This window comes from Hetaerina americana, unplaced genomic scaffold (assembly GCF_022747635.1).
Source record: "Hetaerina americana unplaced genomic scaffold, ioHetAmer1.1.p SCAF_5, whole genome shotgun sequence".
Taxonomy (NCBI): domain Eukaryota; kingdom Metazoa; phylum Arthropoda; class Insecta; order Odonata; family Calopterygidae; genus Hetaerina; species Hetaerina americana.
Genome location: NW_027287095.1, coordinates 83,269,313 through 83,297,231, shown reverse-complemented (window position 1 = coordinate 83,297,231; position 27,919 = coordinate 83,269,313). Strand labels below are relative to the sequence as shown.

Below are 27,919 nucleotides of genomic sequence, written 5' to 3'. Positions count from 1 at the left end.
TATTTTCTCAAGACATTCATTTTGCGTACGTTAATTCAAACGTATCTAGTCTGCAGATAAAATAACATTTGCTATTGTTTGAGTTAAATAAAACTTTCGAGATACATGGCTGGAAGTTTTATTGTGTATTATTATTACAGATAAAAAAATGATAGTGAGATATAAATATCACCAATGCAGAAATGAAATTAAATTGAATGGGTAAAAAAATGGAGAACGTCCGCAGCAAGACATCTGACGAAGCCCACTTGTATGACTAGAAAATTTATCTTCAGATTTGTTGCATTCATTTTGTCACAGTCGAACGAAAATTGATAAAGTTGAAGATGTGCCTACTTTATACCATGATAATGCTTGGAATAGGGCACTTTTTAAGAGAATGTTTATCTAAACGAAGAAGTCTTTAACATCCGCTTTGGGGTGATGCTGTATCATTTCACTTTTTCGGGAAACATTTGTTTGACCAATTCCTTTTTGTTAACCTTCCCCATGTGGTTCCGGGGCAAATGCTCTACACATTTAAGAACGGTTGGAATGGCATAATGTGCCATACGGCTCTTCGACCACTCCCTTAATTTTGATAGTATCACTTCCTTCCCCTGTCTAGGAACAACAATAGCAGCCACCTGAAATAAATTTCAAGAAGGCAATGAGAAATCAGTGATAGGATTTACAATATACCTCAGTAACTTCTGAAGCCTTCAAAAAATTACCTTTTGTCCCCATGTAACATCTGGGAGAGCCACCACTGCACAATCTTGAATATCTGGATGACCCATGAGATAAGTTTCAATTTCAAGGGCACTAACTTTATATCCACCAGTCTTGATGATATCCACATTCGTTCTCCCAACGATTTTGTAAGAGCCATTGGAATAAAGAGCTGAATCACCTAAGGGCATAAAATACACAGGACTGAAATTGTGGAAACTACTATTAATAGATTTAAAAAAACCAACAAGTCAACTTCACAAAAACTCCAAACAATAAGCACCAATTATGTCAATGTTTGGCTGACATAAAATAAATTTCCAAACTTCTTATGGATGTAAAAATCAAATTCATGTTCATATGTGAAGTGGCACCTGCATTGGTCAAGCTTAACATGACAATGATCGATCACATATGGAACAAGTACTATTATACGGTTCCTTCAGAGACTTCAAAATATTATCAGCTATAGTTTGATCCCTTCACAGTTAGAACTAACAGACATATTAAAATACTTTTAATACGTCTGAAATACTTTGAAAGAAAAAAAAAATTATGTAATGTACTTTCTGGGTTACCAAGAGTCCATCCAGTTTTAGCACAATCCAAATTTTGCTCATTAATGGACCGTCCTGATGTGGAGCCTGTTGACAGCACTAAAAACCATATGCTTGCTATAGCACTGTACATATTAACCCCCAAATATAATTGAACCAAGAAATATTACTATGAAATTGTAAAAGGTGATGCAAAAGCAAATAATGGACATGAGGTTCTCACGAAGTGAGAATTGCTATACTTATGTTACACTGAACCAAGAATCATTAAGACCTACAACTGTAGGTCCCATAAGGGACAGTCGTAATATGTATGTCACAATGATGTGCTAAATATTAGAGTAAAGTGACAGCATGGGACAGTAAACAACATCCCAGATTTTCTGGGCCACAATTACCAACAATATGAGATTTTGAGCAAAATTTATTAATAGGCTCACATCTTTTTTACCTTGGGGCCTCCTACTTGGTGACTACTAACTAAGAAACAATGGAACTACTGGATCTATTCCAAGTTTGTGGTTTCAGGTTTCTCTCAAAAAGGAATTCTTAAACCATAAGATTTTTCCTAATTCAAGTTATTTTTCTCATATATTTTTTATTATATCCCAAATAAAAATTATTTATATCTATTTTGTCTTTTCTATTAATCGTTCTGTTAACTAGTTACGTCTGTTAAAGTACCTAGAGCATTAAAGAACCATAGGCATTTCTCTTTAACTAGGTAGCAGAAAGAACCAACCCATATATTTTCCAGATTCTTATAAAAATTTGCCGCTTACTAATGAATTCTGCAACACCTTCATTAGTTGGTATACATTTACTATTGTGGGCTTCGGTGTTAAGGCTTTGGATGAGCTTTATGTTGAAAGATGGGTACAAATAATGAGCATAGCAAAGAGGGCATCATGGACCCCTTGATCCACCTAGAGCTTGAGGTGTCTTATTTTATGCCAATGGTGAAATGTAGCTCATAAAATATTTACTATCAGTAACTGCAACTAATTGGTCATACTTTATAACTACCTTGTTATCATTTCAATCACATAATTGAACATCATTTATATGGGTAATGTCATTTCCTGGCTTTTATTCCTTCCCAATTTTTATTCTTATTTAACATAATGACATTTTAAAATGCTTTAAATATTAATCATATACTGGAATTCACTTGCTTCCCACAACAACTCAAAGAAAGTATAGTCTAAATTATCACAATAAATTATTAATTTTTTACTTAAAGACAATTGATTACAGTTAGCAATAGAAAGCATCTTTATACAATTTATAATCAAAATTTAGGCAGCTGGTTAAAGTCTTAAAAGTTATAGAAAAAAATGTACACAGGATCAAATGATCATGCAACATTTCAGCATTACTTGGGAGAAAGCATACATTTTATTCAGCTAGGTATTGATTTATTTATAAAACCCATCTCAAGAACCTGTGAAAAACTACACCTGCTGCATTAAAAAAAAATAATGGTACATCCACGAAACATACCCAAAGGGATTGCTTATCTTCACACAAAATGCATATACTTGGCTAATGATTTTTGATGTAAAGTTATTTTGATGTTAAAATGGATGCATTAGTAAATATCATCACAATCTGCAAAGAGATAATTCTACCAATTTAAGAGATTTAGAGAATAACAAACAAGAGACAATAAAAAATGAAAGAAAAGTGTTGCTACATCAGAAGGTTAACGTTCAAATGAACGAAAAGGTTCTTTAACAAGTGCATGAATGAGGACATTTCCCTGGTGGACACTCTTATGGGATACCTGTCACAAATAACTAGAGGAGTCAGCGATTTTCAATTTATATACAGTAAGACATCCACTCATTGTATGTTCACATAGTTCCCTGCAGAAAAATGAACAATAAGATTTTTCAAGGCAGTATTTCAGAGAATCTCAAAAATATGACATTGAGTACAACATGTGCTCACAACGTCACCGCATGTTATACAATTTAAGGTGATAAAAACAAATTTAAAACCTAAATTTAAAGCTGGCTCTTACAAATGGAAAGAGATGTAAGATGTGTCAGGGAATTTGAGAAAAACATACAACTGCATATGATCCATAGTTTAAAAAAATAAGCTCATTTGTAAATCTCAAGCAACAAAACATCAATTTTTGTACCATGATATTACTTCCAAAACACCACTCATGTAAACATTGTTTCTTTTTCTGATACACAATATATGTAACTAACAGTTTTATTTCTTCACATAACTTGTGAAATATCAGACAATTTCAATATAATGAAGATGAATGGTATATATTGTGATGCATGCCTAACCTTTGATGGAACTAACTGATTGCTCTGCAATGAAAATTACTAATATGAACATTAATATATTCACAAAAAACACTGATACATACTTACAGGAATAAAAAATCCATGATGATAATACTGATGTGCCCTTTTCTCAGGGAAAGGGAAAAATAAGCAGACCCATTTCATAATGATAGAAATGAGCTCTTACAGCTAGTAATGTTGAATGAATGTAAAACTCCAATAGCCGTAAACAGTTTACCTTTCTAAACAACGTACAAATGAAATTAGTTGGCTAGCGCCACAAGTCAAGAAGGGGTAAAGGTAAAAAAGGAAAGGATAAGAAAGGTGAATACGAATATGCGTATTTCGGCCACAAAGTAGCCCTCTTCAGCGTACTGAAGGGTAATCGTCACGACAACACAAGTCGAAGTGAGCTTTTTACGCGTATTCGTATTCACCTTTCTTATCCTTTCCTTTTTTACCTTTACCCCTTCTTGACTTGTGGCGCTAGCCAACTAATTTCATTTGTACGTTGTTTAGAAAGGTAAACTGTTTATGGCTATTGGAGTTTTACATTCATTCAAGACCCATTTCATTCATTGGAAATTAAATTAATTATTGAAATGTAATGAAATAATTGACTTTGTATACGCCTGAGACAACAAATTTTTTAAAAATTAATTACTATGTAGATCAAACATAATAGATGTGTTAGACAATTCACTTTTGTAAACCCCTTGATTGACTCCTCTCCTTTGAAAGGAGGGAAAACAAGAAAAAACCAGGAAGTTATTTATAAGTAGTTGTGTGTGTGGCATACGTGACATTACCATTAAAACAAAAAATTGCACCAATTTGCCCTAACACTCAAACTCATATTTTAAATTATTCAATTTCATTAGTTTGATTGTGAATATTGGTGAATTACAATTTGTAGGAAAAGGTACAGTTTCTCAAATCTGTAGGATTATGGCATTAAGTCATAAAATAACGGTATTTCATTCAAAGAGCTGCTCTACCAAGGCTTTGCAGCCACTCCGGAGACACAAATATGAACTTTGCTCAATCAAACTGAATTCTATTTACAAGATTGGATACAATAGCATAGTAGCAAGGTTCAAACATAAAATCCCACACCATTTCAAAGTTCATTCCTTCCAGGGATCACGGAATAGTTCCGGGAAGCATGACTGCTGTAAAGTTGAATTGAATGGATCGTAGCCTCCCATTTGCCCCTCTTTCCCACAAGAAAATATTTACTCAATTTATTCCATGTAAGCTGGAATGTACCCAAATTATCAATTGCTTTGATTGAACCCCTGTAGGTTAATTAAAGGAGTTTCATATGCAATGGTAGCTCTAAGGATCATCAATAGAAGGTTACAAAATAGTTCAAACAACTGCCTAGGCAAAGACCATTTTGGTTCAGAAAAGGGAGAGGAGAGGAACACATAATGCCATTGCAATGATGAGAACAATAGTTGAAAGGAACATTGACTATAATCACGATGTGTGTGTGCGCTATGTGGATTTTGAGAAGGTATTCCACCGTGAGCAGTGGACAAATCTAAAGAAGATATTGCTGAGTATGGGAGTGGATAGGAGAGATAGGTAAAATATCCAGTATTTATGCATGAAGCAGATGACACAGGTAAGGGTAGCAGAGGGAGAATTAGAATGTGCAGTGATTGGCAGGGTTGCCCATTAATACAGGCACTTTTCAACATATATATATACGCTGTGGAAATGTTAAGGTTGATTCTGGAGCTGAATAAAAAGTGGGTGGTGGGATGATTAAGTCAAGTTTGCAGATGGTCGAGCAGTAACGAGTCAGACAGACAAGGAAGCAACGTTATTATCGAGTGTTTTACAGTAACAATTCAAGAGGTATGAGATTTGGATTAACCACAAGATAACATAATTAATGAGATTCATGATAAGTAGAAAAACTATTAATGAAGGAGGGAATAAACTAGTGTAGTCGGAGCAGTATCATATTTTAGAGAAAAGGAGGCAAATATGAGTTGGGACATCAGGGGAAGAATTAACAAGGAGGAGAAAATTGATGACAGATCCACTGTGTAAAGATAAATAAAGACTAGCATGGAAAATAGTGCTTTATGGATATAAGATTTTCATCTTTAAGGCAAGATGATGAGCATAAATTGGGGTATTTTTGAGGAGTGGGTGTGGCAGAGAATGGAGATGATTAGTTATAGAGAGAGACAGACTAATGCAGAGGTTTTAAATATTGCGAGCATAAAGAGGAAGTTACTAGGGGAAGAAAAGTCAATGGAATTAGGTTGAGAAAAGTTGCCCAGTATTTTGAAGGCTGAGATGGAAGAGAGAACAGGGATTGAAATGGTGCGGGGGCTAATGTACTGGCTTCCCACCCATAGGGTTTGCTGAATAGCACATAACATTTTCCAGTACATTTTTCAGTTGCAGAAACTCCTTCCAGTTAATTTAAGAAATATGCTTTGTATAGTCATCTAACTTCATGATTTAAAATTCACCCCCACGCTGAATACTAATCCCATCGAGTGATTTAAAAAATTAGTACATTGGGCAATGTTAAATTAAAAACTAATTTCTCTAACTAGGGAATTGATATTTAACGAAATCTACACCATTACTAATTTTGATCATAAGGTACTCAACAAATAACTCAACATACCTGTCCTAAACCAGCCATCGGCCCCTAAACATTTGTTTGTGGCTTCCCTGTTCCTCCAATAATTTCTGAACACAGTTGGACCACGGACATACAATTCACCAACATCTCCCTCCTTTGCTCCAGGGGGAATCCTTGTTTCAATTTCATTGCCTTCTGCCACTACTGCATCTCCCTCTGGTGTTGATGCAACTACCTTCACCTGAACTTGAGGTAGAGGTGTGCCTACAAAACCTTGAAACAAGAGACATCAACATTAATTAGAGGATTTCAAATATGGAACAATAAGGACTACACATATTCTTCAAGAAAAGGAGAATTGTGCTGCATAATTATAAATTCATTTGTCCTCTTATGGATCATGATTAGAGTCTTTTGTGCTTAAGCACATCAGGAGGATCATCTTAAGATTTATTATTGGCATAGTAGATTACATATTAATTAATGCAGATAGTGGATAAATATGCAAAGAGCTAAAAAGAAGTACCTGGTTTAATATATAACACAAATATGTATATCTAAAAATATTAATACTACTTAACACGCCCTTCACATATTTGAATAAAAACATATAATAAAATGTGGCAAAAATATTCTCTGTACCTTGCCTAAACAAATTAAGATATTAGGTGTAGTGTACAGACATATACAGAGAACTTAAAGATGTGGGGGCAAGTAATAAATAGGGGTATACACAGGGGATTTCTGAGTACCCATATATCAGGGTATAAGCTCTATGTTGGAAGCATATATGGGGATATCAAATCCCCACACAGGAAAAATAATCAAAGCACCCAAGTATATAAGAAGGACTGGATGAGCATTTATTAATCCAAGAATAAATGTACAAGCATGGTAAACTGGAGTATGGTTAATCCTAGGCACAAGTTCACATACAAAAGTTTTATCAGAATATCTGAATATAATCCCACTATCATATTATATGTGAGTCGCGGTAGTCCAGGGGTAGAGCATTCGACTGCTGACCGGAGGGCCCGTGTTCGATTTCTGGGCCTCTCTGGGCACCTGCAGCTCCACCCAAGCTATGTGATTTTTCCGGTACTAGATCTTCCTGGGAAACCATAACCGGCACAGGGAAAGGAACTGGCCCCCCTACCCTGATATGTGAATTTCACACATCGTCGGGCTTACAGCTGGGTGAACTCTACCTCACCTACCAAACTGACCTTCGGGTTGATTACTGTGTATATGGCTATTGTTTTTTATTGTATCATACCAGATATTTATTTATCATCACACAAAATATCATATATTATTGTTGCAGATATGCACATCCAATAGCTACTAAAATGGTAAAATTTCCAGGCAATATCTCACAGCTGAACATTTATCAGGGCAAATGCAGTGAGGATCTCCATAACGAGAGGTAGATATGGAAAGCTCTGGGGCTTCAGCACGTCTGTACAACTGCATGTTTAACTTGCTGCCTATGGTTTTCATGGTGGTATTTTTGATATGTACCAGATTTCTATAAGAAGTATCAGTAACAATTTTTTCCTCATATGTACAAGGAGTGTTGAAGTTAAATGTTGTTGGTTAAATGAGCACTTGATTACAGGTCATATTGGCATTGGTAAGATGACAATGCACACCATTATCACTGAAAATTTCGGGATGCGAATGATCTATGCAAAACTTGTCCCTAAAGTCTTGACGGACAACCAAGAGCTGAGTCGAGCATCCGCTTGCGAAGACCTCCAATGGCATCATGATGACTCTTTAACCCCCTTACAGTCCTGACTTGGCACCAGCAGACTATTTCCAATTACCAAAAGTGAAATCCCCCTTCAAAGGACACCACTAAGGGACCCAAAGTGCTGTCATAGAAGCTTGCATGAGTACCCTGCCCACAAGGACTTTCTGGATTCTGCCTACCAGGGAGCCTTTGAGTCATGGAAAAACTGCTGGCAAAAGCATGCCAATGCTCAAGGGACGTACTTGGAAGAATTTTGAGAAATTTTAGCAACATATGAAATAAATCTATTTTTCCAAAAACTTTTCCTGATACTTTTTATACAAACCATGAATTTATTTTCATTATGCTTCAAAAACACTTACGGCAAGATTTTAAACATTCAGAGAAAACCTTATGATAGCAGAAGATATCCAAGAAAACAAATTACTCCATTTAGAGGGGATTAGATAATTAAAAGAGAAAAAAATCAAAATTACTGGCCATTAAAAGGAATAAGAGGTATTTCTATAGCTGCTGCTTACAGAGATTTACATGGCTCATATATATATTACATGTCGCACTGAGCACTTATGGGAAAAAGCAATTTTGCTGCTTGTTTCACCACCGTCAAGATTTATGCTGATTGGTCATTAAGCACAAATTGTCACCTCCTAAGTAATCTTATAAGTTATGCTGACTGTATTCCAAGCATTCTAGCCAAAAAGCATCAACTCTTACCTAATCTGCCTCGGAAGATCGCGAGTTAATTTGCCAACCCAAATTTTCAAACCAGTAAGATTCTAATTATGGTTGTTGCCATGATAAAAAATGATTGTTGTATGCTAAATCATACTCAGTAAAGATTGCTTTGAATGATTCATTAACATTTTTCTCGGTATTTTTTTAAAAACGTATCACTTTATTTAGATGTTTCCCCCCTGTATTTCAGCCAAGGAACAAAACAAAATATTGAATAAACAATCTGTACAAAATTTCCTCTCTTTTCTTCACTGCCATCTTAAATAGAAAGCCTCCAAATTGGATCTGAGCTAAGTCTTGAGGTTTTCATGGAAAGATTTTCATAAATCACTGATTGCTAAATTCTGGCTACGTTAAACTATAACTATACTTATGGTTTCATGCTCAACTTATGGGGTCCGGTGGTTCAGCAGGTAGAGGCTAGGCTACTAGGTTAATGACCAGTGAGCCTGGGTTGATGTCATCTCTGGGCATTCTCTGCTTCGCCCAATCTGTATGATTCTTTAGACCATATGAGTCATGGGTCTATGGCTATGACACTAAAACAAAAGCCTAGTCTTCCCTACAGTTGGTGGATGAGGTAAAGGAGAATGCAACGAGGCAGCTGATGACCATTCCAAAAAAGGACTTTGCCAACTGTTTTGAGAAGTGGAAGAAACACGCTGGGATGAGGGAGTTAGGTCCCAAAGGGAGTTCTTGGAAGGGGACTAAGGCCTGATTGTACCAGGTAGGCTATTTTTCTCAAAATGTTGCATGGCTGGCTCCTTTCCGCACATACCTTGTCGAGTACGACACATCTATCAGTAGAATACTCAATTTTCCTTTTGCTGATTGCTGTCATTAGAATAGATGAGAATATACCTTTCAGTTTCTTCATGGAACTGAATCTAACATAACTCAGTAAAATCATTTAGATACTCACATTTGGACTCCTTTCAGAAAAATATTCAGTGAAAACTAACATTGTAGGTAAAAAAAATTTTTTAATGAATGATAGACAACTAGCTTACCTGGCTTTCTTTCACCTTTTAATGGGTTTGATAATGCCATTCCAACTTCAGACATTCCATAACGCTCCAACAGACGATGTCCAGTTATTTCCTCCCATCGATCAAATATTGGAGCAGGCAATGGTGCTGATCCACTAACCATTAATCTAGAATAAAAGCAAAGTGCATTCCAAGACTACAATTCCATTAGTTTCCCTAGTTTGCTAGAGAATTCAAAGGAATTATTCTCATCCCTCACTATATCATTCTGAATTCCTTCTAGTCTTATCATTCAATCCCTAGCAAAAAATTCCCGGAGCTTATGCATGAACATGATAGAAGTTCATGCTCATACACATTAAATGCAAACATGGATAACAAATCAGGATGGACACAGATGTGAGGAGATGCTGCCTGTCACCATCCATGCCTTTCAACACACACAAAAATAATGGTAGGAGAGGCCTGAGAAATGCTACGAGTAGGATTGGGAGTAACATGGGATCTGATTAAGATCAATTGGTTTGTGGATATTAAACATTTAACAAATCTTCCAAGGAATTACAGTAACTTTGCAGCAAAAGCAGTCATGGTCACGGTTATAATGTGACATGTGTAAGATAAACACAAATTATAAGAAAATAAATTTGCTAAGATTCTCAAGAAGCATGAAGTTTAGGTTAAACATGTAGGATAGCATGATAAGAAGAGGCTGAACAAATAATATCCTAGTATGGTACTTTTGAATAAAAAACAAAGTAGTAAGGATGTTAGAGCTGCATTAGCAGTTGGAGAATCTAAAAAAAGGAGAAAAATGGTTACATCACAATTTAATTGGAGAGACAAAGAAAAAAAATATGCGAGAGTTTTTAACATGTAGCAAAGAATTGACTGGCTCAGAAACTTGGTACTAATGGAAATAGGATGAAATTAGACTGGAAGCATTAGGAAGAAGGAAAGAGTACTGAGGCACAAATTGAAATGAAACTGAACAAGTGGTAGGGGAAATATTGACAGGCAGGACAATTCTTAAGGCTGCTATCGAAAGGAGATTGTTAAGCACATCAGATAGAGGAATAAAACAGGTATTTTAGACAGCATGGAGGGTGGTATTAGCTCATAAGAGATTAAGAAGTTAAAACGGGGCAGGGTAAAATAAAGTTATACAGAGATTGATTGATTACTTTTTAGGAATATACAATATTAACCATGCAGAGCTATAACATGCAATTATAGAGGCTCATTTTAGCATTTGATATGCTTGAAAAAATCCTGCTTCACAGACCAATAATAATGGCCCTAATCTGGGCCAAAATTCCAGCAACAATGAAATAAGGGGGGGAAATGGAATTCAAAAGATGTCAACACTTCCTTCTAGACTTCAAGGCCACAATTAAAATTTATTGAGGTAATTCAAGGAAAGTACAGGTTAAGTAAAATGAAAATGAGTAACAATCATTATAAATATTTTAGGATTAATTATGATCTAAATTGAAAAGCCATTTTTGCTATTTTATTGAAAAACTTTTAGATTTGATTAACAGGAAAAAGATAACACTACTAAAATATTCTAATTGATAAAAGGACTATGCAACTGTTTTTGGATCCAATGATAGCATTAAATTCAGAAAAAGGAATTGAGTTTCAAAATACCCTAAAAAAACAGAGGATTTGAAATTTGGTGAAAAAAGTGATTCCACTAAGGAAATCATAGTCAATCAAATTTTGAATTTTGGCCATCGTTAGTTTTTATGCTCAAGATTTATTAAATAAGTGAGCATGTAACAGTCCTCCTCAATTCCCTCATATCCTGTGATAACCTCATTATTTTGTGATAAAAGGCACAAATTTCTTGGAAGTAATTCAAATCTTACATATTCAAAAAAATGTGCGGCCACCTCCCAGGAAAATACATATGATTCTGCACACATAAGAAAAAATTGAGAGCATGCTTAAATGCAATTAATTAATTCAGAATGAAGTTGGCACATAATAATAATTTTTATTTACTAAAAGATCTAGCTAAAACCTGGAAATCGGTGAATATATAACATGGACGGCTGTGTTATCAGATATGTAATGAATATATCAATATGCAGAATAACAACAAGTAAAATTTTGGCAAAATATCATAAAAAATCAGTATGCATCAGATCAATCCTAACATAAACCATCCTATTTTACATATGGTTTTATGGAAAGATGAGAATTACTTTCAAAATTTAATGCAGTGAACCAATTAAACCTTATATCAAAGGCATTACTCGTTCATGAACTAGCACTTTTTATGGAATTCAAATTTTCAAGAAAGTTTCAAAATTCTATTCATTTACCTCGATTTTATATGAATGGTAATCTCCCTTTAAAGGAAAATTTGATCACACATTGCAGATGACTAGGCAATGAGATGCCTCATTAAACATGTTAAAAACAAATTCGCACATTGTAACTTGAAATTAACATAATCTGAAAGCATTTTAAGTCAAGGCAATGCGTTCTTACCTTATCTTTTGCATGCAAACAGTCTTAATATATTCCGTCATACGAGCATTTTTGCTGAATATTTTATCATATTCATCAATCAGTTTGGCAAATATAGTTGGAACAGCCATAAATACATTGATTCGATCTTGAGCAGGCATATTTATGGACAATAGCTGGCTCCAGACCTGAGATGTTTCAAATTTAGGAAGCATAAGACACCTGTAAAGAGAAATATTAACTAATAAACAAATGCATATAATTTAGTTTACAAATGAGAGACCCTCAAAAAAATACCTTGCAATATTCTATTCTGATCTAACCCAACTCAAGACAAATTAGAATAACTTAAAACTAATATAAATTTCTGATAGTAGGAAACCTACAGATTTTTTTACTTAAGGTGAAAAATGTATTATATCAAAAACCTATATTACAAAAACATTCAGTATCAAATCTGTAAGTTATTCATGGAAATCTGCCTTCCATCAAATCTCTGTGGGAAAGTAGCACCAAGCACTTGAGGTGTAGACACTGGGTAAACTGTAAGTAATACATCAACGCAATGTGCGGATGAAATGCTCATTTATTCAGGCAGGTTAACAAAAAAGATATGATAAGTTTATTAGTCTTTTTACAGATGAAAGAAGAAAGAGAAAATCAATCATGGAGAAGGTAATGGAGAAGAATATCCCCTAGATAGAGTAAATGGTTACAATCCTCCTCTGAGCTTAGTTCAATCATCAGCTTGGTGGAAATAGAAAACTACTAAAGATATGCAGAGGCAGAGAGGCAAAAAGAAATCACCAGTCCTTTCTTTTTTTAGAAGATAGCCATGCCATATAGGCCATATGCTGTGTGGTACATGTCTGCTACTTGTAGCTACTGACTTAACTTTTGCATTTACTACCCATGCTAGGATCCTTAGAAAACCTTACTAGGATCAAGTAAGTACTTTGCATGCATGAGTGTAAAAATTTTACTTTACAGTTGAGGAATTTAATATTGAGATACCTGATAAAATGAAAGTGACAAATTAATACTAACAGATGTTGAACATGGAACCAGAACTAACCCTTAACCGTTTTTACATTAACCAAAGCAAGGCCAACTTATGACAGAGCGGTTTGATCATGAAATAATAAAATATACCATGAAACAACAATATTCTATACACCATGCAATAAAACTGTTCTCAAATGACAAATGTATCACAGTTTTTCCCTTTGTTACATGTGAGCACCTATGGTCATTATTTAAATAATTAGCAATCATCAATATGAATTCAAAATCCTGAATTTTATTAATCATATATTAACTGAAATGTTCAAAACAAATATTAAATTGTTTTGTTTAGAAAAAATCATTCTAATTTGGCAGCTTAAACCTCTCGCAGTTCTTTCATCAAATACAAATAAGTGTAATCTTTGTAAGCATTTAATTATTTCTTAAGCAGTGTCATCACGTAAAGCTCACCAACAAAATCTCTCTTTACTACATTTTGGTACACTCACTCTAAGACGATGACCACTCATTTTCTAGATTCCAATTAGTGATTCTTCCCCAATGCCCCAACAAAAAGAATTTATTAGAAATGGTTACTTGGCTATTTTTACCAAATACTGAAATTGATAGTTTTTATGTGTTTGACAGTAACACACTTAGTTTTTTTAAACAGTTTTATGAACTCAAAAGTCTGATGTTAAAGTGCTATCACTTAGAAATGGAAAAAACCAAGTTCCCCTCAATATTAAGGTACTCAAGGATGGGCTAACAGTAACCCTAGCCATAGTCAACACCTAATGTGATATTACAAATCCTCTAGAGTGCTTTAAATCCAAGTGTTTCACCATGCCTCTTTAAGAGGTGCTATTTTGAATAAAGGTGAAATTTTAGCCATTGTGCCAAAGTCTATGAATGGTATTATTCTGTGGGCATTGTTAATCATGTGTAAAATCAGTTTACATGGAAACATTTTATGAAGATTCACACCTACAATGACACCTATTACAGACACTTTACAATACATCAGGTAATATTTTATTGATTGTTTTAACCATCTAAAAGTTCCTTAAACCAAAACCATCACTTGAAATCATCCTCACCCAAAATATTGCACATATTTCATAAATTATAAGATACATTTACACCTCTTGTCTCTTCCAAAATATACCTTGCAATGTAAATGTAGTTAAATTATATGTAAAAATCATGCTGTAATTCGAATAAATGCTACAAAATACCAAAAATATGCATTCAAAACCAACAACAAAACTTTATTTTTAACTAATTGAAGGGAGTCTAGCACATTTAATCTTAACTATTAAAGAAAATATAACATACACAACAAAAATAGAGTTCTATTGATGTGCACCAAATGAAATAGTGATCAACTAGAACACCGCTTTCATGTTAAAATCCAATCCCCTTCACTAAAGGAGTCTTTGGATCAATTATAATATAAAATTGAGTCAATGCATGGTTTTCTAATAATAATAATTGTAAAAAAAACAATGATTAACATTTTTAAGATGAATAAAACATATACTACAATCCACTTACTTTGCACCCACAAAGAGTGGGCAGAGTAGTACATTAATAATGCCATGAATATGATGGAGAGGTAGTGTGTGAAGTATAATATCCTTTTCGCTCCAGGCCCAAGACTGAATTAGGGAATATGCTTGATGCTGGATGTTGCTGTGAGTCAAGACCACACCTGAGATTAAAAAGAAGTTTGCAAACAATAGGTTTATGATTATACTTTAATCCATCAAAAATTACAATTAAAATAAGATAAAAATGAAAAAACATAAACGACTTTGCGATCAAATTAGAGTCATCCCTCTTAATGCTGTTCTCCAAAACAAACTTCAATTGAAATCAGGATTGGAATCATTTATATAGGTTACTACTGCTTTCAGCCAACCATTTTATCAGATGATTCAACAGGTAACTGAGAAGATACATTATCTGTGTATCTTATCTCTTATGACATTTCATTTAGTTAAATATAATAGTTAAGTACCAAAAATATATATCAAACGGTTGATCAAAATAAAAATTTTAATGGAACCTTGAGTGGGCTTAGATGGGGTCGCACAAATGCAGGACTGCACCAACAAGAGGAATTTATCGAGACTTTAAACTGAAGTCCAGGAGTCCGTTAGCCTAAAATGTACCCAAGGAAAATGTTCAGAGTATGTAATCTACGTATACTGAGCCTGTGTCTTTGCTCCTCATTGACGTGCCTTATATCATGTACATACTTCACCCACCTGGTATTTTTGTATTGTGATCTCTGGGCAAATAAAAAGTAATAATAATAATAATAATATAGATTACATACTCTGAAGACTTCTGGGGCACCTGAAGGCACCAAATATGACACAGAGTATTTGCTTGAATTAACCTAATAAGTTTAACCAAATGACCTAATTTTTTATTTCTCACCTTGCCAATGCACCAATTATAATGAAATATGTGTTGGATTCAACATGGTAAATTGTACAAGGTTAAAGGGTGTTTTCCAAGATATTTAACAACTAAAAAGATCTGCAAAACAATCATCTGGATGGCAATCATTTGTTGATCCCATATTTTGTCAATTAAACCGCCAAAATGATCTATAAGAATTTTGCAAAGCCAACAACTACAACTTTGAAAAACTGTTTTAAAGTAGAATTTTTCCCTACTTGGCATTACTCTCCTGAGAATTTTCAATATCTGAGCTTTTGTAATAACGTGGGAATACTGCTGCGGTTATTTAATCAATATTAATTAATGTTAAATGTTAAGTTGAAGAAGGAGCATGTGATGTTAAATTGCTATGAGTAGTTAATAGTACTGATACTCATTATAGAGGGCAATGGAGTTCCAGTTATTTCTATTGGGAAACACATTAAGTTAAGCACAAAGGCCAGAATTGTTATACTCGATTGATCGGCTTCCAATGGATTAAGATTTAAACAATATGAAAAACCATAAGTTCATTTTAATTTCAACTTTCCTCTAAATCAGGGTAAAAAACACACAGCATGATTTTTAACATAAAGAAATCAAAAAGGTTACACTGTTCAAATTCTATTTTAAGATCAATTTACAATACATAACAAGTAACATTTGATTGAACAATTAGGTTTCCCTGATTATTTTACTGTTAACCAACTGGGCCCATTTTAGAGAAGTGTAATTTTTTTCAAATATTCATTTCACTCCAGAAATGTAATAACTGCAGAGAAAATTGAATTTCCTGGTCTAGAACTAAGTGCGATTTATGCAGTAATCACATTTTAATCTAAGAATGGACATCTACTAACTCATTATACTAGTGAAAATGAAAATACTCGTGGAGAATACTTACAGAGAAATCTAACTAGTTATAAAAAATATCCACAAAACAGTCATTTTAGATTTGGCCAAGTATCTTACATTACAAGTTAGGCAAAATAAGACTATTAGTAGAAGGAATCTATAGTGAAGAATTAAACACATAGCTAAATAGGATATATCATGACACTGGTTTCAGCTCACTTCACCATTATCGGGGACAATACAGTGATGACCAAGAAAAATGTTCACAAGCTGAGTAAAACCTGCATTGTTTATGAATAGCACCTAGTGCATTCCCTTGAATTATAACAAAAAATTACATTCTATGGGCAGCAAAAATATACCATAATGTTATATATAAAAAAAAACCATAAACACAGTAATCAACCCGAAGGTCGGTGTAGTAGGTGATGGTAGAGATCACCCAATACTCAGCCCTATACGGCGTGTGAAAATTCACACATCAGGGTAGGGGGGGCAGTTCCTTTCCCTGTGCCGGTTATGGTTCCCCAGGAAGACCTGGTACCCGAAAAATCACTTCAGCTTGGGTGGAGCTGCAGGTGCCTAGAGTGCCTTGCCCAGGAATCGAACCCGGGACCCTCCGGTCAGCAGTCCAACGCTCTACCCACTGGACTACCGCGACCCACAATGTTATATATATAACACCAAAATTTAGCAAGTTTTGAGTTTGAGAAATTTTGTTTCTCCCTTTCCATACAATCAATCAACATTACGTACAATCAGAACTCCTACTCATAATTATCCTTCCTTTAGCATACTATAATCAAACGCACTGAGTAACTTGGGGAAGAAGACCATCTAGGAACATTGAAAGCTTTCCAATATCACTGCTTAACATAATCATAGAATTCATAAAGCTAATGTTGAAATTTGAGACCGTGCAGTAGGTCTGAATTTATCCAGATGCTATTGAAATTGAAGGTAATTTTTGGGATGATGGTAGCAAGCATTATTGTTTGATATTTAATAAATCATATCTAAACAGCTGTTGGGTGTACCTTATCCAGAAGTAATATCACTCAAGCCAGATCTTATAATGACTTGTTAAACTGAAGGTTCAATTTAGCCTCCGATTAAAGTCATAACTCAAGTTTTATTCCCCCTGGTTTGGCTGAAAATTGATCGTTATATCTCTATCATGATCTATAATGATAAACAACTAATAGATGATGTTACTATGGTTAAGATGTTAACATTCACTAATGAACCAACTTATTTTTTTATGAAATCAGATTGCCAGTAATTTCCATGTTAAGTTAAAGTTTGCATAAACTAATGAATGGACTTAATTAGATATCATAAAATTGGGCCCTAATATCATATATTTTCCAATCTTTTAAGTAACTAGCTTATTTTCTTCCCTTTCCATTTAATGTTGGACTGATAATTAGTAATTTTGTGTATAACTCCACAGATGAGTTCATGGTTTTACGGTCTCCTTGTAATTACATATTGTTCATACTCTTTTTCCTGATATTTTACCTCTTATTTTCATTGAGGACAAGGAAACTTGAAGTCCCCAGGTAAATTTGGGGCAATGTCCATGCAGTGTTTCAGTAAAATAAATTTATTATAAATATTACCTCACTCTGCACTGTCACAGAAATTACATGCAAGCATGTTTACAAAAGTAAGGACAGAAAACTTCATTTAAAGAGTTTTCTTACAGCTTCTTTCTGTGCACAAACATTATGTAATTTATGACGCAAAGATAAAATAAGAGGTACAGGAAACAAAAATTTGAGCTTGATACACACACTAAAAAAAGATTACAACAGCTCTATAAAATAATGTGAAGCGATGAATACAATTACATATTAAAATATGAAAATTATTTTTAAAACTGTTTAAGTGATAGCAAGTAGTTTCATAGAAATTTCACAACTACAATGACTATGTTCAACCTCGTTCAATTATTTATTAATGCGCTGATTTACACCAAGGATGACGTTTCTTAGAAAGACTCTTGACTTAAGGGATGAGGAATGAATGGAAGGCTGATGAGGATTCCAACGACAAAACTGACTCTAAACGGTGAGGATGAAATTAAAACACCATTTTGGAAATTGCAGCGCTGTATCGCGCAGTGCAGAGTAACATGTTAATGCAGGCCAGGATGGTGTAGTGGCTAATGTCCAGGCTTCCCACCCAGTAGATCACGGTTCAAATCCTAGAAGTGGTAGATTGTTTCAATGGTATCCCTATTTGCAATTACTACTGTGGAATTTCTGGTTTAACTTTGACAATCTACCACAAAATTACATGTTTTTGCAAAATCTTTACAGTAAGGTAATAATTATTTTAATTCTTGTTAGTTTTTTTACAAATTGAAATCCCATTCCCAGTAGGTTCATTCCACAATAGAAGAAAAGAGATCCTAAACAATTTATGCATCATTTTCTTGGAATAAACCTTCTAAATAATTTATTTTATCAGCAGGAAATTCATTACTGTATTTCAATTAATTTATAAGGGACTGTTTTCCAATAAATGAATGTTTCGCTTTAGAGTAAGAGTCCATGACAAATTATGCCCATTAAGAGAGGTTCACTGTATTTGGGAGGCATCATTGGGAGATCTTGGTAGCATAGAAATAGCTAAAAATGACTGCATTATACCAAACTCAACTTTCAAGGGCAGTTTGAGAAGTCAGTGCAAAGTCGCAAAGATCACACACCAAGAGTACATATTGGAGATATTTCAGTTGGAAGTATCTCTTTAAGAGTAACACATGCAGCTTCAGCAACTGAATCAAGCAAGTCAAGTGATGCACATAAAATGAATACAAGAGAATTTTGTGGTTGATCAAACATTATTTTATGTACAGCAAATCAACTCGGGAGGCTTAAGACATACTTGAAAAACCTTAGGGTGAACCTGTGCCTTTGATTAGAATGGTTTATCAGTGATTTAAAAATTTTCAGTAAAGCCATGTGAGTACAAGTGATGTTGAAAATTTTGAATGCCCTGTTGAAGTCACTACTGGAGAAAACATTAATAAAATCGGATGTGGTGATGAATGATACAAGATTGAAGATGTGTGAGATCACTAATATAGCATGAATCTTGAGTGAATTGGTACATTATATTTTGTATCAACATTTGGACATAAGAAAGCTGTCCACAAGATGGAGGCAATGATTACTCAAAGTAGGCCAAAAACAGAACTGTGTGGCATGTTCCAAGGCATGGCATGCATCTACTTCAACAACATCTGCAACAAGACTTAGGGCACTTTTTGCCACTTTGGGTGAAATATGGATACACCGCTACACAACTGGAACAAAGGAATAGTCAAAGAAATAGCTAGCCAGTGGGGAGTCTGCAAAAAAGAAGATGAAGACTATTCCTTCAACTGAGGAGGTTTTGGAAAGAGTTTTTTTTTGTGCTACACAAGGAATAACCTTCATTGGCTATTAGAATAAGGGTTAACTGTTAAAAGGGCATACAATGCATTACTATTAGACTGTTCGAAAACTGAGCGGCATGCAAGAAGAATGTCCACAATTGTCTCACAAAAAAGTCCTTTTCCATCACAACAAAGCACTAAATTACTCATCTGCAGTTGTGGCCACAAAAATGATGGATTTACAGTGCCAACTTGTTCCACATTCCCACTATTCTCCAGATCTAGCCCCCTCAAACCACTAAATTCAATATGAAGATATGGTGGGAAGAAGATTTTATTCAAATAAGGTGTTTACTGAAAAAAGTTTGTAGGGATCAACGAACTGGAGCAGCAGTGGATGAAAAGTGAGAGCATAAAAGGAAATTACGTTTAAAGATAAAATGGTTTTAAAAAACCATAAATGCAGTAATCAACCCCAAGGTCAGTTTGGTAGAGTTAACTCAATATTAAGCCCAATTGAGTGTGATACACATCATGATAAGGGGGGGGAGTTTCTTTCCTTGAGCCCCGGCTATCCTTTCCCAGGAAGATCTGGTACCCAAAAAATCCAACAGCTTGGGTTGAGCCAAAGATGCCCAGAGAGGTGTTTCGGGGAATCAAACCTGGGCCCTGCAGTCAATAGGTTGATCCTTTACCCCTGGACTAACATGACCCCAAAAATATGGTTTATCACAAAAATTAACACCTTTCATTACTGCACATGCTTTTCAAACCACCCTTGGATTACATTCTCATATCCCATTTTTAATCATAACTGAAATATAAGATGCAATGTTCCACTACATATTCATTTCGGGTTTTCAATCTTCCAACTAAAAACTATTTCCACATATTAAGGGAATGACACAAAAGTTAAAAACTTACCTTTTGGAGGTCCAGTAGTTCCACTGGTGTAAATTATAAGGGCATCACTATCGGCATAAAATTCATCATCAAGGCCACCTTTTAAGACGTGATTAGGCTTGAGTTCAACTTCTTCATCAGCAGCAGCTAGCGAGGAAACAGCCCTGTTTGGGCCATGGCGCCTCGCCAATACTCTTAAGGCATCTTCAACGACAAGCATTTGCCTCCCATTTTCCATTAGTTGTGATGCTAATTCTACATAGTCATGACCAGCCAAGATCAAGGCTACATCACTATCTCGAACATAGTGCTCCATGACTGGAATTGGATGATCTTGACATAGAGGCACAACTGTGGGAAATATTGATATTTTTCCCAACATAGAAAAAAAATAAAGGCAATTAGGCAAAGGGATAAGGAAAAGAGATTTATTCAATTTCTTGAGTGAGATTTTCGCAAAAATTTACAGAAAAAGAACATATAATTCTTCAGCCATTCTTCAGTTTTAAGTCCCAAGATCATAGCTCATATGAAAGTCATGTAAAAATAATCAAAAAAGAAAATCTCTGAACTGAATTAAAATAATTTTTTAAGCAGCTATACTCTGACTTATTAAGGGTAAAACCAGCATAAAAAATAAAAAAAATGCACATTTTACCATTTTTGACCAAAGGTCAAACTTCGCGCCAAATTTTCATCTTTTAGCTAAACTTGAAGTTCAACAACCAGATGTACAAGGTAACTTTGCTAAAGACAGACTCGCTGTGGGTAGTGACAAAAAAATGCAGGTTTTATATAAATAATGTTAAGAATGTTTGACAAAGCAAATATGCACTCAGGATGAAAGATTTTAATTAATTCCTGCCCTTACTAATAAGAGTGTACTTTATGCAATAGCTCATTATTTTCATACAACCAAAATATTTTCTCTGAAAATTGGGGACCTAGTTTACATTTACCACATAGACATTTACAATGCGTTACAACTACACAAAAAGAAAACATTGTTCTCCTCATAAGTGAACTTCCAATGAAGATGCTAACATATTTACAACATATTTCTTAGATATTTAACTACATATTAAAAGATCCAGATTCCCTTTCTCCTCCTTCAGTGGGCAAACTGAACAATTCATAAGAACACAATGCACAACCTTCAGGATGCCAAAAGAAAGAAATAATACACCAAACCAGAAAGGTCCAAGGCCAGAGAAGTAAAGTGAGATGATCTCTTGATGAAAGAAGGCCTGAAAATGACCTTAAAACTGTCATTTTAATATGGTGGTTACATACTGATTGGTCCATAAAATAAGGGAGGATATCCTGAAAACGGGGAATATCTGAAAGTTTCCCTTAGCATATCGATTCAGTAGAACCTTGGCATTTCATCCATGACACTTACGACCTACTGTTACGTTCCAGGGCCATCAATATGATTTGAATCCAAGATCAGTAAGATTGAAACTTTTGATGAAATAGTATGAAGGCACAGAGTACATGTTAGGACAAGCTATGCTCATCATCACTGATCATTTTTTTCCTAATCAAGCAACTCATAAACCAGATGCTGCATAACATGTTACAAGTGCCATGACCATACATACCGGGGCATTTTATTATTCCATAAGAATCAATTAGAAATAAAATATCACTGCATAGAGATGAAAGAAAATGTTACACCATTCCCTGCATTGATAACAGTGTTTTAAACACTTGGAAACATTTTTAACTTGTATAACACACTCAAATAAAGTTTAAACTGGACTTTCATACACTTTCATAGATCATACATTCATATATCATGCATTCATATATCATACATTCATAGATTTTTATTTTACAAAGCTGAGATTAATATGGGTTTCTAATCAAATGTGAATAAAAAATTTGAAAATTCTCAAAAAAAAAACTAATGAGCAAGAAGCAATGTAAAACATATTCCCATGTACTAGTGTTATGATTCATTTGTGAATGTAATGCAAGGACTGCAGCCCTACAAGAGCTGCTTAATGTAAAAATTAAAACTCAAGGGTGATGCATTATTTACATAGAGATACAATTTTCTAGTGAAGAGACTTAAGAATACAAAAACAGCAAAATGGTTGAAAATGTCATGCTTTGAGTTTAGCAACTAAGGAGACAGCAAATCTAGCATGTTTTTCCAGATTTAATCAAGAAGCAGCTTGAAAGAAAAACTAGAGTTTACAATCAGAAGTTTGAATATTTTGAAAATGACTTTGGATGAATACTTAATGGGGTAGACATCATGAGAACATACAACAAGGGGTACAAATGTCACATTGGAATGAAATGTTCATTGATTAAAGACATTGCAAATGCAGTGTGAGTCAGTGTTACGTAATGGTTTCTGGCTATTACTCGAGCCAAAAAGTCAGGTAATGCTGACTCAACCTGCATTTGATTATGCTCGGATGGCTTTCAAATGTGCTTGTTGTATCCAGAAATTTGCTTAATTACTGAACAAGCCCATTGCCACATGAGATATGGTGAGGTAAAACAAGTCCCACTACAAGATGCATTCAAAATCCACCATAGCAGGGAAAAATGTTTTTTTCTTAAAGTGCCAGACATATTGAATTGGAACTTACATTATATGTGATGAGGGACCCAGATCATAATATATACCAATATTGAATCGCCAGAGACTTGGGGAAATGTGTTGATTTAGATAAATGTTTACTGGATTTCACTGCTTTTAAATAACATATGTATAATAAGTCACATGAAACAAACACCTATAAGAGAACCTTCAGTACTGCTGTTTTGTCTGGAGAACACTTTTCAGACTACTAAATGCTGAAAAACCAGGCAATTTGCCAAAATAGGTAAATTGATTTGCACTGTTAGTAAGTACATCCAAAGTTGGGAATATGCATTTATGAAACTGCTGCATTTAGTTTGACAGTGACTTTTGAAAATGAATTTTAGGCATGAGTAAATAAATATGACCACTAACTTTTTCATGGAGTTGTCAAATTTGTTGGCAGGAAAATCAGTGCTATCAGACAATTTAATGTAAGAAACGGTGATAAACTTGTTTTCAATCATTTTCTGGCATCAATTAAAAAGTTAAAAAATAATTATATTTATTGGAAGAGCATAATGTAAATTTCAGTGTGCGCGTAGACGGCATGGGAAAAATGACTTGATGGGCATAGAGCAGACATCTACTGAAGAAATAATGTTGTGCCTAAATGCTCATTTCATATTTCACAGGTAGCTAGGGGATCAATGGAAAATGATGGCTATCGTAGACAACTAGGGTTGAACTACAATTACTAATTTTTATAAATTTTTCAGGACTCTCAAGATCATGAAAGAAATATTGAAATGTTTTGTAAAGTATAACTAATGAGGATAATGACTCAAAATGGATCAAATCATTTGGAAAATGTCACACAAATTTGCTATTATGTTGCTATTTTGTACTGATTAACACCAACTAAGGCATGGCAATTGACACATGCACATTAACATATGCATATCTGCTGTAACTAGACCCAGGTATCCAAATATACTAATACTACATGGTTTCAGGAGATCTACAGAATGTCTGCAGTCTGTGTATGGGCAAATACACAACAAAGAGTGGAAAAATTGCCATTCCATTATTGTTGTCTTTCGCCAACACTAGCACCTCATGAAGGAAGGATCACTTTTAATCATCCCGATTACTAATTTATTTTTTCAACATTAAATTTGGAGTATTATTTTCGTAGGCCCCTGACAGCAGGCTTTCTAAGGCACCAAGTGAATTTCAGAAACATATTTAAAAGAAACTCAGAATTACTGACGTGAACTTCGATAGAATTTTGCTGTAATCTTACCGATTTGTCCACTCATCCAGCAAGCCCACTGAGCAATAACGTAGGAGGCATCGTTTGGGCACAACAAGGCAACTCTCTCTCCTTGGCGCCCTCTTAGTCTTTCACTTATTTGACCAGCCAATTGGTTGCTACTAAGAAAGATTCCCTCATATGTATAATCCCCATGACGATCTCTAATTGCTGTCCTGCTAGAGAATCTTTCTGCATGCCTAAAAACGGGCTGGACCTAGGAATTGACGAGAAAAAATTGCATAATTTCATTGTACGATGAAATAGTCATGCCAAATGTCACTCACATGCACCGCAATAAATCAAAGGATTAGAGAATACCTTATTTTCTGATAGAGGTGTCATGCTCTTCTGTGGACGAGCAACATGAAGCATTGTCGGACTCACACGACTGTGGAAGCGCATTAGTTGTTTCAGCACAGCAGAATTTTTCAGAAAAACGCATTTTGAACGACAAATAAGCGACGACCAATGGAACACCATTTTCCGTCTTAAAGTTTTTCACTTTAGTAATCTGTTCAGGAAGAGAAGAAAATATAACTGATTATTACTTCAGTTTTCATAAATTCATACGTCAAACGAAACGATTCATTTAAAATGAAAGTAAAAATATGAGTACCTGACGGCAGCATTCTATCGTAAATTATGAAATTTTGATAAACAATTAAAATGACAATATACCACACATTTTATTATCAGACAAACTTCTAGCGAAGTTAACACGATTTAAAAATTTATTATGGGAACCTAACGAGCCCTTGGTTACTTACCTTTCGGCCAAAAATAATAGTCACAATTACGTGTGTGGGGCACAGAAATGACATATACTGTACACAATGTTCCTGCCAGACATCCCGTTAAAACAACCTCCAAGTGAAACTTGATTTTATTCCACTATTTGTGTCTCGAGGTTACACAGATACGTCTGCCCACCTTCAACCCAAGGACGTCAGCTAATGCGAAGCACGCAAGGCGAAAATGCTTTTTTTCACAAGTGAAAATTGGTTAATGCAATCGTATCTGTTTACATTTCAGTGCTGCTCAGAAAGCGATGTCTTATCGGATACGTATCACATGCGTTTCGTGAAATAGCCATAAGCGAGTTGAAATCTATGGTCCTAAAGTTACTAACTAATACTACATCTATTCAATATCGCGTTAGAAAAATGATAGAGCCGTGACAGTTTCAATTACTACCCTTCTACGCGCAAAAATATAAACTTCATATCAGTCATTTGATTTTTTAGAGAGGAAATCGAGGCTAAGAATTATACTTTTTGCAGCAAATAAATATTTTTTGTAATTAATTCTTATCGTCAAAGAGGATATCATGGGCCGTGCTAGAAAGGACAGCACTGGATCAAATCCGGTTGATCATTACAGAAAACAAATAGGTATTTCGAAATACTGGTTTTACCTCATAAAGAATGCATTATTTATCTTCAAGGGATCGTTATTTTAATTTCATTTAGGTAAGGAAGATACTAAAAAAAGTAAGGAAAATCTACGAGTTTCTAAAAACTTGGCAGACATGAAAGAGAATGCCCCCACTGTTTATAAAGTAAATGGCTTGAACTATTTTATAAAAATGAAACGTTGTCGTCAAATATAGACTTAAAATATATGGCTTCTTTCCAGGACATTGTTCTCATGGTGGCGGTGCTGTTTGCTGTTTTTATAAGCATTTATCTTATGTTCTACGCAGCCCTGTCTGAAACAACGAAGCAATAATCATTTTTATGCAAAGACTTCTTGTGGGAAAAATGATTCTTTTCATAAAAAATTCCCATGTTTAAAGGCAATATTAAACTGTCATTTTTGACAGCGGTAAATTTATTGTTATGTTTACATTTGCATTTAAAATTGATATTTTTATGTAATAATTTGTCATTTGAAGAAATTTTATTTTGTTATTGAGATATATAAATCGGTAATAAATGTCTTAGTATAGGTAATCTCCTATTATTTCTATCTAACATCCGTTTTTGTAATATTTTTTAATAAGAAATCGATTATTAATATTTTATAGTTAATGATGTAGGAGATATGTATTATGAAGTTTCCTTTTTATTAGAAACCACAATCTAAAAGTGGACCCAAGTCTTATTTACTTGGATTTTTGGAAAGTTAAGGGTTTTTAACAACACTGGAAATAATATGTATAGGGCAACTACCATGTCTGAAAAATCTTCTATTAGCTATTATGAAATTTAACAAAACTATACCATATGACAGAGAAAGGAAATGCCTCCCCCTCCCCTGATGTTTGTACTCGCCGGCCTTAGTACTAGGTGAGATCTACCCTCACCTATCAAACCAAACTGGTTTACATATATATATATATATATATGTGTGTGTGTGTGTGGAAATATATATGATGTGGATTTGATGTTCCATGCTGCACACATCAATGCTATCTTGGATCATTCATGTGTACAGCCTGGGAACTACGGCACCCCTGCAGGCAAAAAAAGAGTAGACAACACCTATGGCTGATTAAGAACAAAGTTAACCTGTGTGGATGGATAACTACCCGAACCTAGGATTATGGTATGTTTTGGCTCAAGGTTCTCATGGATAGTTGACTACTAAATTATTTTCAGGGCTCTACTTAAGGTGCCTGTCACTAAGTTCTGCCTCTTAGTGAAAGCTTGTTTACTCAACGAAATTGCTCTTGTACTGTCCTCAGAACTTTGTCCACTGCCTTCTAAAAAAGCTTCCTAATTAGGGGAACTAAACTTTATAATAACGTTAGCTTATTAAATGTGACAGCATTTAAAGAAACCCTACCCATAGACCTTGACGTAGTGGAATGGCTTCTACATTCTGATGACTCCTACAGCTGTGCTGTAAGGAGCAATGACATTTGCTTCTGGTAGGTTCACCCATGCCAGATAGTCTAAGGATAGGAGCCAGACAAAAGGTAGTTTTTATAGCCTCTGTTCCTCAGTGAGACAGCTGCAAAGGCATCTGCTTCTACTTGGGCAGCCATTTCAGTGATGGTGTCGCGCTGAAAATGCTATTCAGGAAGTCAACAGGAAAACACTTAAATTATCTTTCTCAAGACTTTTAGGATGGATATTGCAATGGAAATGACCCCAGGTAACTACAGGACTCAGTCCAATCTGCTCTGTGTCATGTCCAGCAATATGAGAGGTAAAGTTCCTATAGTCATCATCTCACAAAATCATAGCAAACAGAAATCGATAGCAGCGACACAGAAGAAGACTGAACTAGTTAGAATAGGAACTTACATCCAATATTTGGACAAAGGCAATTGTAGCTGTCCCTATACAAGTACC

The 27,919-nt window shown here is 34.7% G+C and overlaps 1 protein-coding gene and 1 long non-coding RNA gene across 2 annotated transcripts; one reads left to right on the top strand and one right to left on the bottom strand.

Moving 5' to 3' along the window:
- Positions 1-102: 102 nt before the first annotated feature.
- On the bottom strand, positions 103-25,618 carry Acsf3 (Acyl-CoA synthetase family member 3). Its single transcript, XM_071591697.1, has 10 exons — positions 25,388-25,618; positions 24,939-25,131; positions 24,609-24,834; positions 20,782-21,111; positions 14,718-14,874; positions 12,177-12,377; positions 9,696-9,841; positions 6,234-6,464; positions 714-892; positions 103-626 (listed from the first exon to the last, which is right to left on the bottom strand). The coding sequence occupies exons 2-10, from the start codon at positions 25,098-25,100 to the stop codon at positions 432-434; spliced, it is 1,827 nt and encodes a 608-aa protein (XP_071447798.1). The 5' UTR covers positions 25,101-25,131; positions 25,388-25,618; the 3' UTR covers positions 103-431.
- A 27-nt stretch (positions 25,619-25,645) lies between these two features.
- On the top strand, positions 25,646-26,542 carry LOC139693512 (uncharacterized). The gene is made up of 3 exons (XR_011702058.1): positions 25,646-26,011; positions 26,090-26,178; positions 26,256-26,542. It is a non-coding gene; the product is annotated as an uncharacterized lncRNA (long non-coding RNA).
- Positions 26,543-27,919: the final 1,377 nt, after the last annotated feature.

Bases quoted from the DNA above. Each gene is read 5' to 3' on its own strand.
- Acsf3 (XM_071591697.1), bottom strand. From the start codon at position 25,100: ATGGTGTTCCATTGGTCGTCGCTTATTTGTCGTTCAAAATGCGTTTTT. The intron at 24,835-24,938 runs GTATTCTCTAAT...GTCAATTCCTAG, and splicing joins CACCTCTATCAGAAAATAAG to GTCCAGCCCGTTTTTAGGCA. The intron at 21,112-24,608 runs GTAAGATTACAG...TATTTCCCACAG, and splicing joins CTGGATGAGTGGACAAATCG to TTGTGCCTCTATGTCAAGAT.